The 13,231-nt window shown below is 42.5% G+C and overlaps 1 protein-coding gene across 1 annotated transcript in view; it reads left to right on the top strand.

Annotated features, from left to right (window-relative positions):
* Positions 1-13,231, top strand: part of LOC106959964 (titin-like) — a 159,879-nt gene that overhangs the window by 102,838 nt on the left and 43,810 nt on the right. Inside the window, exons 179-203 of the mRNA XM_015052845.1 lie at positions 7-306; positions 481-774; positions 871-3,840; positions 3,934-4,254; positions 4,353-4,637; positions 4,779-5,084; positions 5,219-5,382; positions 5,572-5,812; positions 6,045-6,320; positions 6,420-6,722; positions 6,857-7,159; positions 7,250-7,549; positions 7,685-7,972; positions 8,065-8,367; positions 8,558-8,860; positions 8,969-9,274; positions 9,677-9,964; positions 10,136-10,426; positions 10,505-10,792; positions 10,888-11,170; positions 11,263-11,570; positions 11,658-11,762; positions 11,905-12,102; positions 12,196-12,492; positions 12,585-13,172. Coding sequence (XP_014908331.1) covers positions 7-306; positions 481-774; positions 871-3,840; positions 3,934-4,254; positions 4,353-4,637; positions 4,779-5,084; positions 5,219-5,382; positions 5,572-5,812; positions 6,045-6,320; positions 6,420-6,722; positions 6,857-7,159; positions 7,250-7,549; positions 7,685-7,972; positions 8,065-8,367; positions 8,558-8,860; positions 8,969-9,274; positions 9,677-9,964; positions 10,136-10,426; positions 10,505-10,792; positions 10,888-11,170; positions 11,263-11,570; positions 11,658-11,762; positions 11,905-12,102; positions 12,196-12,492; positions 12,585-13,172 — 9,909 coding nt within the window. The remainder of the gene's footprint in view (positions 1-6; positions 307-480; positions 775-870; positions 3,841-3,933; positions 4,255-4,352; positions 4,638-4,778; positions 5,085-5,218; positions 5,383-5,571; positions 5,813-6,044; positions 6,321-6,419; positions 6,723-6,856; positions 7,160-7,249; positions 7,550-7,684; positions 7,973-8,064; positions 8,368-8,557; positions 8,861-8,968; positions 9,275-9,676; positions 9,965-10,135; positions 10,427-10,504; positions 10,793-10,887; positions 11,171-11,262; positions 11,571-11,657; positions 11,763-11,904; positions 12,103-12,195; positions 12,493-12,584; positions 13,173-13,231) is intronic.

Below are 13,231 nucleotides of genomic sequence, written 5' to 3'. Positions count from 1 at the left end.
CATCAGATAAGCCTTCTCCTCCAAGAGATCTTACGGTGTCTGAGGTGACCAGTGAGTCTGCTTATCTGACATGGAAGGCTCCAGAGGACAATGGCGGTGCAGTCATCTCCCATTACGTCGTGCAAAAGAAGGATGTGGCTGCAGATCAATGGGTACCAGTTGCTCCAGCCAATAAGAAGCTTAGTCTGATGGTGATGTACCTGATGGAGGGAATCCAGTACTTATTTAGGGTGGCTGCTGAAAACCAGTTTGGCAGGAGTGACTTTGTCGTGACCAAGACACCTATCAAGGCTGTTGATTCTCTTTGTGAGTAAAGGCTATGTAACATTATTGCTGTCTAATTATATATTCAGTAAGATATAAATCATTATTATAACATGGTATTTCCAGAAAATGGTTGGCTGTTTAAACATTTGGTATGATTTTTTAAAAATACATAAATGATCAGAAATTGATTTAACTTTTATTACCATCTTTAAGATCCACCTGGCCCACCCAAAAACCTCCACCACACTGATGCAGACAAGACAGAGGTGTGGTTGGCCTGGGAATGGCCCGATCGCACTGGTGGAAGTGAAATTACTGGGTTCATTGTAGAACACCAAGAAGAGGGCCAAACTGACTGGGTTACCTTCAAAACTGTGAGCAACAACCACAGCCATGTAACAGGTCTGGTTGAAGGCAAGACTTACCGCTTCAGGGTCAAAGCTCAGAATGCTATTGGTGTTAGCCGCCCTGACACCAGTATCCCTATTACTTGTCAGGAGAAGACATGTAAGACACATTGAGTATTTCTCACAACAATCTCTTTCATGTGCTTAGTTAGATCTTAAAAACCTAATGCATTGTTGGTGTTTTCTTCCCTTTTAGTACCACCTACTATTGAAGTTGATGTGAAGCTTATTGAGGGTCTCGTAGTCAAAGCTGGCAGTACTATTACTCTACCAGCTAAGATGACAGGAATCCCTCTTCCCACTGCCAAATGGATCAGCGATGGCAAGGAGATCACTCCCGAGGGCCGACTTAAAATTGAGTCTGCTGGTCCTTCAACCACCCTAAGTATCACAGAGTGCCAGAGAGGAGATACTGGAGAGTACATAGTCACTGTGTCAAATCCTGCAGGTAGTAAGACCGCTGCCCTACATGTCACTGTATTGGATCTACCAGGACCACCAATCGGGCCCATCAATATCTTGGAGGTCACCCCAGATCACATGATGATACAGTGGAGGGCACCTAAAGATGATGGTGGCACACCTATCACTAACTATGTGGTAGAAAAGAAAGATGTCAAGAAGCCATGGGAGCCCTGGTCAGTGGTGAGCTCTAGCGGCACCAGTACAAAGGCCAAGGTGACAAGGTTGGAGAAAGGTCGTGAGTACATTGTCAGGGTTCGAGCAGAGAACAAGATTGGGATCGGTGCTAGTCTTGAAAGTCCTCCTACTATTGCCAAGCATATGTTTAATCCTCCTGGACCTCCAGGCTTTCCTGAGTGTTCTGATATCACAGAAAACGCCGTAACAGTGGAATGGGCCCTACCTGACCATGATGGAGGCAGCCCCATTAGTGGCTATATTGTTGAACGCAGAGAGATGACAGGAAAGTGGATTCGTGTCAATAAAACCCCTGTGCTAGACCTAAGATACAGAGTCTCTGGTCTGTTTGAAGGCAATAGCTATGAATTCCGAGTGTTTGCTGAGAATATTGCTGGCATCAGTGAGCCTTCACTCACATCTGACCCAATCAAAGCCACCCGTGCCATCACAAAACCTGGACCTCCTGGTAACCCCAAGCTTAAGGATTGGAGTAAATCTTATGCAGACATCTGCTGGACCAAACCCACAAGAGATGGAGGGAGTCCAATTCTGGGCTATGTCATTGAGATTCAGAAGTCAGGATCTGCCCAGTGGGACAGAATCAACAAGGATCTAATAAAGATCTGTGCTTATAGAGTGCCTGGGCTGATTGAAGGAATGGAGTACAGAATACGTATCAGAGCTACAAACAAGGTTGGAGACAGTGAACCCCGGGAGGTACCCGAGACCATTTTGGCAAAAGACATCCTGGTGCCTCCTGAAGTTGTGGTTGATGTCTCCTGTCGTGACTCTGTGACAGTCAGAGCAGGACAGATAATAAGTTTGATTACTAGAGTAAAAGGCAGACCAGATCCAGAGATCACATGGACCAAGGATGCCAGAGCCTTGTCTCAAGAAAAGCGCCTTGAAATGAATAACAACTACCCTGTTTGTGAACTAATTATCAGTGATTCTGTCAGGTCAGATTATGGAAAATATGGTATTGTTGCAAAGAACAGCAGTGGACAGGCTCAGGCCACTATTTTGGTCAATGTCTTGGACACACCAGGACCTTGTCAAAATTTGAAAGTGGCTTATGCGACAAAGAAATCTTGCATGGTCTCCTGGGAAAACCCTGAAGACAATGGAGGAACGGAGATTATTCAGTATACAATTGAATGCCGTCAGCCAAGTCAAAGAGGGTGGACAGTGGTCTCCAATGACTGGACCAAGCGCTTGATAAAGGCTCCTCTTACTGAGGGCTGTGAATACTTCTTCCGTGTGAGTGCTGAAAATAAAATAGGAGTTGGTCCATCCACAGAGACAAAGTCACCTGTCTTGGCAGTTGATCCTATTGAAAAACCTGGGGAACCCATAGATTTCCACATATCTGAGATCGGAAAGACCTTCTGCTTCTTGAAGTGGAAGAAACCTGATTACGATGGTGGTAGTAGAAACATAGCTTATCATATTGAAAAGAAACCAAAAGAAGCTGAAGAGTGGGAGAGGCTTCACAAGGGTGCTATCAAGGAGACCTACTTTATGGCAGACAGGTGTATTGAAAATCAAATCTATCAGTTCAGAGTTCAGACTAAAAATGAGGGAGGCGAAAGTAATTGGGTGACAACAGGAGAAGTACTAGTTAAGGAACAACTGGTAGTGCCCGAGGTTAAGATTAAACTGGATGGAACTCTTGTTGTTAGAGCAGGAGATTCTTTTGCAGTAGAAGCAATAGTCAAGGGCAAACCTCAGCCGGATGTCAAATGGACAAAGGATGAGACCACAGAGGAGATTAAGAAAGGCCCCAGACTGCAACTTGAAACTGGTGCAGACTTTTCCAAACTGTTGATTACTGGTGCTAGACGCACAGACAGTGGCAAATATGTTGTCACAGCCTCCAACAGTGTAGGAACCAGCTCCGCTAAATGCAGGATTAATGTATTAGACAGACCTGGTCCCATCAGGGACCTCAAGGTGTCTGATATCACTATTGACAGGTGCAACCTGGCCTGGGAAGTTCCTGAAGATGATGGTGGCTGTGATATTTACAATTACATCATCGAGAAATGTGAGACAAAGAGAGGGGTTTGGTCTGTACATTCTAATGCTGTCATCACCAATAAAGCTAAAGTAACACGACTTATTGAGGGTAATGAGTACATCTTCAGGGTTCGAGCTGAGAATAAAATGGGCCCTGGACCTGCAGTTCAGAGTGAGGCTATTGTTGCTGGCACACAGTTCAGTGTACCTGATGCCCCTGAAGCACCAGAGGTCACCAAGATCGGAAAAGAGGAGATGACTGTGCAATGGTCAGAGCCTGACAGAGATGGAGGAAAACCAATCATAGGCTATCTTTTGGAGAAGAGAGAGGAGCATGCAGTCAGGTGGTCCCCTGTCAACAAGGATCCAGTCCCTGGAACTCGTTTCACTGTCACTGGACTATTACCTCTCCATGATTATCAGTATAGAGTTAAAGCTGTCAATGAAATTGGTGTTGGTACTCCAAGTAAGGCTTCTCGTGCCATCACTGCAAAGGATGCAGTTGGTAAGTGCCTCAAAATAATGTGTTGTATATGTCATGTTTTTTTTTTTCCATAACCAAGTCCACTGCCTCATACTTCATTATATGCACTTACAGAGCCTCCTGCACCACCTACCAACTTAAAGGTTGTGGACAGCACAAAATCCACAATTACCCTGAGCTGGACAAAGCCTGTGTCTGATGGGGGAGCCCCTCTCATTGGCTATGTTGTGGAAATAAGGGCACAGGGGAGTGCAAAGAAAGGAGATGATGGCTGGAAGAGATGCAATGTGGCAGCACAACTTATTGTCTGCGAGTTTACAGTCACAAGTCTAGATGAGAAGCTAGTTTATGAATTCAGGGTGTCTGCTCAAAACCAAGTGGGTATGAGCCTGCCCTGTAACCTGGAGGGTGCTGTGATTCCAAGGGAAATTTTAGGTAATGAACACTGTATAGAGTTTGTAACAAGGTTTACACAAAAAACCAAAGCTGGATTTCAGGTTCATATTTAACAAAAATAACTGTTTATCCAACAGAGGCACCAGAGATTGACTTGGATGCCAACCTGAAGGAGGGCCTCACAGTTCGTGCTGGTTGTCCTATTAGACTTTGCGCCACCATCAGAGGGCGACCACATCCAACAGTCACTTGGAGAAGAATGGGTATTGACAACGTTATTAGAAAGGGCAAAGTCGACCTCATCGACACAATGACCTTCCTGGTCATTCCTGACAGCACACGTGATGACTCTGGGAAATATTGCCTGACTCTACAGAGCCCTGCAGGAGAAAAAGCTGTGTTTGTCAATGTTAAAGTTCTTGGTAGGTCAATGATTTTTTTTAGTAGTAGTTTTTGCTACCTGAAAACTATAAATATGTTTTTCCAAGCAACCAGAAAAGACAAAGATTCAACTGAAGGTTAACAAAACTAATAATAAACTGCACTGTCATTTTTCCATATAGATACTCCTGGACCAGTACTAAATCTTGAAGGTACGGACATTAAGCAGACCTCACTCACGTTGTCTTGGAATCCTCCAGAGATCACTGGTGGCAGTGAGGTGACACACTACATAGTTGAAAAGCGAGAGATTGACCGCAAGACATGGGCAACTGTCAAGACTGAAGTTCAGCCTGATAAGATTCCTCTCAAAGTCAGTGGTCTGATACCTGGCACTGAATACTACTTTAGAGTCATAGCTGTCAACGAGTATGGTGCTGGAGTTCCCAAAGTGACACCTACTTCCTACCTGGCTTCCGATCCTGTCAGTAAGTCTCATTCAATAATCAGAATGTCACAAGAGAAAAGACATTTCATTTAGGATCAAAGATTAGCTCTATCTTTAGATACATTTTCATTAGAATTAAGAACATATTCACACATTGAACTCCTTTTTTTTAAGGCAAACCAGACCCTTGCCAGAAGATTGAAATTCTGGAGATAACCAAGAACAGTGCAATAATTGGCTGGGTGAAGCCTGAAAGAGATGGTGGTGCCAAAATTGATGGCTATGTGATTGAATACATTGAAGTCAAACCTCCACCAGAGCCACCAGCCCCTGTTGAGGTTTGTAACCAAATTGTTATTTTGCTAGTGTAATTGTTGAAATATAAGCTTCAACAATTACACTGGATATATCCAATCATACTGGTATCTTTACAGATATATGATTTTGGAATTCAGACTATATGTACATATTGAGAGATTTACAAATTAATATGTGCTTATTGTTCTTTCTGTTCTACTCAACTACAGGTGGTTGAAGGAGAGGGAGTTCCTCCACCACCTCCACCTCCACCAGTAGTAGAGGAGGAAGAAGAAGCTGAACCAGAAAAAGAAGTGTGGAATGCCTACACAACAGTTAAAGGTTTATCAGTCAGTGTCAGTGGCCTGAAGGAGGGGAAAAGGTACAAGTTCAGAGTGGCTGCCAAGAACATCATGGGGATGAGTTCTTTCACTGAGACTAGAGAGCCGACCGAGATCAAGGAACAGATGAGTATGTTTAGATGCATGGCGATTGTTTTTAGGATTATCTTTCTACAGCTTATACTTTTAATAACACCATGTATTTCACAGCCATATTATTTTAAAATTGACTGTCATCAAAACAGCAAAGGAACTCAGTTCAGAGATTCAACATGACCACAGTTTGATATTTAGAAATGTCTGTGTCTAAATGTTCTATTTTTCAAAGTAATAATCAGCCAGTTTTGTTCTTTGAACCACAGTTGAGCCAAAGATTGTTATGGCAGAGACTGCAAGTGCTAGAGCTGGAGCCAAGCTTAGAGTGGAGGCACTGGTTTCAGGAAAACCTGTTCCAACATGCAAGTGGATACGTGGTGAGAAAGCAGTGGTCCCATCCAGTCGCTTGGCTGTGCATCAGTCGGGCAACTTGTGTGTCCTGATCATCAAAGATGTGACAAGGAGTGACAGTGGAGATTATAGTCTTGTTGCTGAGAACAGCACTGGACAAATTTCCCAGGCAATAAAGATCATTATTAGAGGTGTGTAATAATATGTTTTAATTTCTGAAGAAAAATTATGTTACACATCTGTCATCTGACCAACAGCAAAATGACGTGGTAAACATCTGTATATTTCAGACATCCCTGGTCCCCCTGAAGGCCCTGTGGAGATCAGTGACATTGATTCTGATGCTTGCTCCCTGTCTTGGAACAAACCTCTGGAGGATGGCGGCAGCAATATCACAAACTATGTTATTGAAAAATGTGATGTGGCCAGAGGCGATTGGGTGACCGCCCTTTCCTCCTGCGCAAAAACCAGTTGTAGATTGGGAAAACTTATTCCTGGAAAAGAATATGCATTCCGCATCCGCGCTGAAAACCGTTATGGTGTGTCAGACTCATTCATTCAATCAGACAGAATGGTTGCAAAGTTCCCTTTTGGTAAGTGTGGGTAAAATATGTCCAAGACTAAAGCCTGGTTGGCCTTGGATGCTAGTTAATAGAAATTCATTTACAAAGAGAGTGTATTTATTTCAGATTATGAAAAATGTTTTTTTTTTTTTTTTTTCCACTAGATGTTCCAAGTGAGCCCCTAAATTGTCATGTCAACAAGACCAACAAGGATTGTATGTTCATTAGCTGGGATAAACCGGAGAGTGATGGCGGTAGTCCCATCACAGGGTATTACATTGAGCGCAAGGAGAGAAACAGTCTTCTGTGGGTGAAAGCCAATGACACTGTGGTCCGCACAACTGAATACCCCTGCGCCGGCCTTATTGAAGGCTTGGAGTATACTTTCAGAGTATCAGCCATTAACCGTGCTGGTCAGGGCAAACCAAGCAAGAAAACCGACTTTGTAACAGCAAGAACACCTGTTGGTAAGTTGAAAGCCAATGCCTATATACAAAAGGATTTTTTTTTTCCCAGCAAGATTTCTGCTATCACCCATTTCTATTCTTGTCTTATAGACACTCCTGGTAAACCTGAAGTTTTGGATGTAACCAAAAACTCTGTCTCTTTGGTTTGGGCCCGTCCTAAAAATGATGGAGGAAGCAAGATCATAGGTTATTATGTTGAGGCTATGCGGGTTCCAGGAGACACTTGGATACGTTGCAACACCAGCAGTCAGAATGTTCCCAGGGAGGAGTATACGGTGACAGGACTTGAAAGAGACCTTCAGTACCAGTTCAGAGTTATTGCTAAAACTGCAGTGAACATGAGCAAGCCTTCAGAACCAACAGATCCAATCCTGGTCTGTGCTGAGAATGGTAAGACATAATTCTTCAACACAATCATGAAGACGTTAAAAAATAGTAGGAAAAAAAATATTATATTTGATGTTTACTGAAAGTCTTTGGCCAGTTAAAATGTTTAATTATTGATGTTTTATTCAATACACACAGTTCCTCCAAGGATTGAACTTAATGCCAAGATGCAAAAAGCTTTAACAGTTAAGGCTGGAGTCACAATCTTGCTGGAAGCAGATGTGTTTGGTAAGCCTATGCCCAGAGTCACTTGGAAGAGAGGTGATGATACTCTGAAGTCAGGTGAAGGCCAGGTCATTACACAGCAAAGACAACATTTCCAATTAGAGATACCAGCTGTCACCAAAGAACACACAGGAACCTACACTGTGTTGGCTGAGAATGCAAGTGGCTCAAAGACTGCAGAAATACAGGTCAAAGTACTGGGTAAGGATTTACATTTTTAAATGTAAGAATTGAAACTCACCCAAAACTGAATTCACATTTATTCTACATACTCCTTTTCTGTATTTCATCAGATGTGCCTGGGCCCCCTGCAAGTGCCACATATACAGAAGTGTTAGCCTCCAGTATCAAGTTGACATGGCAGCCTCCTTTGAAAGATGGTGGTGCCCCTGTCAGCAACTACATTGTGGACAAGCGTGAAACCAGCAGAACTAACTGGGCACAGGTGTCAGCAAAGATAAAGGGTGACATATTAGAATTTAATGTGGAAAAACTAATCGAAGGTCGTGAATACCAGTTCCGAATTCGTGCTGAAAATACATGGGGAGTTGGAGACCCACTTATCACAAACCCAGTCATCGCTAAGAACCCTTTCAGTAAGTCATCACATCCTTTTGTTCAAATTCATACTTTAAATTTGTCATTAGTGCTGCTGTTTAAATCCAACATGCAACTGTGTGTTATGTGTTACCTCACAAGCTGAGTTCAGATTTAGCAACAATTAAAAAAAATTGAGGCATGATTGTAGTTTCTAATGCAAGATGTTGACTTGCGCACTACTTTTAGCTGTCCCCGGTCCTTGTGAAGCCCCTGTAATCACCAACGTGACCAAAGACAAAATGACTGTGAGCTGGAAGGAGCCTGTTGATGATGGAAAGTCTACCATTCTGGGCTACGTGGTGGAAAAGAAAGAGACCAAGGAGATGAAGTGGACCAAGATTAATAAAAAACCCTTAACAGAAAGGTCTCTTGAAGTAACAGGTCTAACAGAGGGAATTGAGTACGAGTTCCGAGTCATTGCTGTCAACATAGCTGGGCTGGGAAAACCCAGTGAACCCTCTGAAGGCACCACAGCACAGGATCCTATTAGTAAGTTTCAAACACCAATACACATAATAAAATTTACTATTTTTTTGGTTAGCCCAAAAATCAAACTTCTGCATGCTGTCTAAAGTTAATCACTGTGGTTATCTCCAGCTCCTCCTGGACCTGTTATAAACCCGTCCGTGACAGATACCACCAACAGCACAATCAGTCTCACTTGGACTGTACCAGCTAACAACGGTGGAAGCCCCATTATCGGTTACTTAGTGGAATGCAAGAGAGCCAACACAACAGACTGGATCCGCTGCAATGTCCCCAGGAACCTACAGGACACCAACTATGTCATCCAGAACTTAATTGACAAAGCAGAGTACCAGTGTCGCATCACTGCTGTCAATAAAGTAGGCTTCAGTGAGCCAGCTGAAGTCCCAGGCAAACATGTCGCCAAGGATATCATAGGTATGCTTTGCTTTATTTTTCTGTACAAAAATTACACATCCACTCAATAAATTAGGATACTACTGAAAAGCCCAATCATTTCAGGAACTTTAACATTAACACACATTATTAATTAAACACAGATTGTTGTTTCCATGATTTTCCATGTACAAGAAATGAAAACATGACATTTAGAATTAGAATATCACATTGTTCATTAGGCCAGGCATGAAGTAATTTGTATACCAATTCACCAAGTCCTTGCAAATATCTATCATATTAAGCTAATAGAATTTTAATAAAACCAGATATAAACTAGAAAGCAAATTAACTATTATGTTTTGTCTTGAAAATAAAATAAAATGTTGAAATTTGATTTCCAACACTGTCAATGACAAATACTCCTTTTGTATTTTTATTCAGTTGCTCCTGAGGCAGAGCTAAGTGCTGAACTGAAAGAGCTCCTTGAACTTACTGCTGGCAGCAATATGAAGTTGTATGCAACCATCAAGGGTCGTCCCACTCCCAAGGTCACATGGGCAAAGATGAACACCAACATTAAGGACCGCCAGGGCATTGTCATCAAATCTAGCAACATTGACACCATGGTTATGGTGGAGAAAGTCAACAGATATGATGCTGGCAAATACATTCTGTCTCTAGACAGCTTGGCTGGCATGAAGATGTATACCATTGTTGTCAAAGTTCTTGGTTAGTACAGAAATTAGCTTACATCCACACACCAATCAATCCATCCAGTCACCCACCCATCAATTCATACATGCATATATCCATATATATACTCTATAAACACCATAAATATAATGCACTTGACCATTTCAAATTTAAGGTCTTATTTTAAAAGTATTGTTCACCTTCCAGATACACCTGGTCCACCAGTAAACCTGATGGTGAAAGAGACATCCAAAGACAGTGCAGACATCCTCTGGGATGCTCCTCTGATTGATGGGGGTTTTGAAGTCACTCACTACATAGTAGAGAAACGTGACACTGAAAGAAAGGCCTGGTCTATTGTCTCAAACAACTGCACCAAGACTTCTTTTAAGGTTCCAGACCTAGATGCTGGGCGGTCCTACTGCTTTAGAGTGTCAGCAGTCAACAAGCTTGGTACTGGAGAATCTTGTGAAACAGCTGATTCTGTCAGGGCAACAGGTGGGTTAAACATTAATTAATGTATTTTTTTAGTTTTATTGAAAGAAAATGTTCACTGTTTCATTTATTCACTTTCAGAGGAGCCTGGGCCTGTCATGGACTTCAAAACCTTGCTGGTGACCAAAGACTCATGCACTCTAAGCTGGAAGAAACCTCTCACTGACGGAGGCAGTCGCATTATCTGCTATGTGCTAGAGGTTCTCAATGGTGAAGACAAATATAAAGAACTTATGAGGTCCAAGAACATGCAGTACAGTGCCAAGGACCTTGTGGAGGGTAGAGAGTACAAGTATCGGGTCAAAGCTGTAAATGATTCAGGAGAAAGCTCTGCTAAGGAGCTGACTGTGATTGCTAAGGACCAAATTAGTGAGTGCACACATTTATAAAACTTTCCTGTAAAGGAATTTTGGAACTTGAGTGTTCACAAAGAGATTTTAAAATTCTTGTTTTTTTCTCTGAAGTTCTTCCAAGCTGTGACCTAAGAGAGTTGCCCAACATGTGCTACATTGCCAAAGAGGGCAGCACCGTTCGTTTAAAGATTCCAATTGTTGGGAAACCTACACCCAAGGTCACCTGGAAAAAGGGAGATGATGAAGATTTGACAGATACTGGCAGGGTTTGTGCCGAGTCATCTGCAGTCAACACCACCCTCCTAATCAGGGACTGCCAGAGAACTGATGCTTCCAAGTACACCATCACCTTAAGAAACAGTGCTGGCACCAAAGAATCCACCATCTTCATCAGGTAAGTCACAAGACGATTTAGAGATTTAAGTACTAATAAATCATTGGCAATACATAAATAAAGATTAAAATGTTTTGTTTTTGCTGTTTTAGGGTGGTAGGAAAACCCGGTATCCCTGTTGGACCAATAAAATTCAAGGATGTTACTGCTGATGGTGCTACATTAAAGTGGGGTGTTCCTAAGGATGATGGCGGCTCTGAAATCACAAACTACATCCTGGAAAAAAGGGACTCCATCACCAACATGTGGGTGAATGTTTCATCCACTGTGGAGACAAATACAATGAGGGTGACAGGTCTCCATGAGGGCACAGAATATATCTTCAGAGTCAGTGCAGAGAACAAATATGGTGTTGGGGAGGGACTGAAGTCTGACCCTGTTGTTGCAAAACATCCATTTAGTAAGTCATTTTTCTTTAGAAAAACTGAATCCAATATTTTACTTATGCTAACTGTATAACACTGCCCTGTACTGTTTTGTTTCACAGATGTACCTGATGCACCTCCGCCTCCTCAAATCATGAGTATGCGGCATGATTCTGCATATCTTGCCTGGTCTGACCCAAGAAAGACTGGAGGATCTCCTATTACAGGTGCAGTCTGCTTAAGATTTGATCAGCACCATTTTAACAGTTTAATTGTTTTACCAATACGTTATCTGAAAATTAAGTGTTTTCATTAATGTAAAGTGATCTTACACTGAATTTTGTTCCCAAACTTTGATTGAATGTTCAGGATACCATGTTGAATTTAAGGAGAGGAACAGTATGTTGTGGAAAAGGGCCAGTCCATCTGCCTTAAAGATGAAGGAACACAAAGTCACTGGACTAACTGAAGGCTTGGAGTATGAGTTCAGAGTAATGGCCATTAACTTGGCTGGAATTGGCAGACCGAGTGCTCCAACTGACCCACAGGTAGCCCTAGATCCCATCGGTAAGTTTACAAGAGGTGAAGTAGCACCAACATTGAAAACCCTGAGCATATTTATACCCAATCATGGATTGTTGCTTTGCCCCATGTCAACAGATGCACCTGGTAAACCAGAAGTAATCAGCATTACTAGAAGCACTGTGACCCTCCAGTGGACTGAACCTCAATTTGACGGCGGCCACAGGTTGACAGGATACATTGTAGAGAAGCGTGATTTGCCTTCCAAGATCTGGGTGAAAGCCAACAATGTGAATGTTGTGGACCCTGCATTTACTGTTGCTGATCTACAAGAGGGCTGCAAATATGAGTTCAGGATCAGGGCAAAGAATGCTGCCGGTGCCCTCAGCCCACCCTCTGAGCAGACAGATACCATTATGTGCACAGATGAATATGGTGAGACAAAAATTAATAACTACTCTGAGCACTTTTTCAAGTCAACATGACAAAAGTGCTCATGTTAATGTTTCTAATTTTTTTCCCAACAGCTGCACCAACCATTATCATTGATGCTCAAGTAAAGGAAGGTCTGACTGTCAGGGCAGGTGATACGATTGTTGTGACTGCAACAAGCATTTTAGGAAAACCTGCACCAACCTCATGCTGGTCAAAGGGAGGAAAATACTTCAAACCCTCTGACTTAGTTCAAATTGAAACCACTCCAACATCATCCACTTTATCTGTAAAATATGCTAGCAGAAAGGACTCTGGAGAATATATCATCACAGCCACCAATCCCTTTGGTGTAAAGGAGGAAACGGTCAAGGTCAAAGTTCTGGATGTTCCTGGTTCTCCTGGACCCATTGAATGCAGTGGTGTATCCTCTGAAAAGGTGATTCTTACTTGGACAGCCCCTACAGAGGATGGAGGCTCTCCTATCAAATATTACACCCTGGAAAAGAGGGAAACTAGCCGTCTGCTCTGGACAGTCCTGGAAGAGAACGTCATTGATTGTCACTATGTGGCCAACAAACTCATTCAGGGCAATGAATATTTCTTCAGAGTCTCTGCTGTGAACCAGTATGGTGCTAGTGAGCCATCTCATTCTGAAGCTGTCAAGATGGTTGACAGATTTGGTACGTACAATTAGTTTATTTATTCAGGCTGTAATCTATCATCAGCTGTTCATCTATAT

Source organism: Poecilia latipinna, unplaced genomic scaffold (genome assembly GCF_001443285.1).
Source record: "Poecilia latipinna isolate Pla-1442-1.1 unplaced genomic scaffold, P_latipinna-1.0 Scaffold1139, whole genome shotgun sequence".
NCBI classification, from domain to species: Eukaryota; Metazoa; Chordata; class Actinopteri; order Cyprinodontiformes; family Poeciliidae; genus Poecilia; species Poecilia latipinna.
Note: the sequence above shows the minus strand (reverse complement) of the source record. Positions and strands in the feature narration are given on the sequence as shown.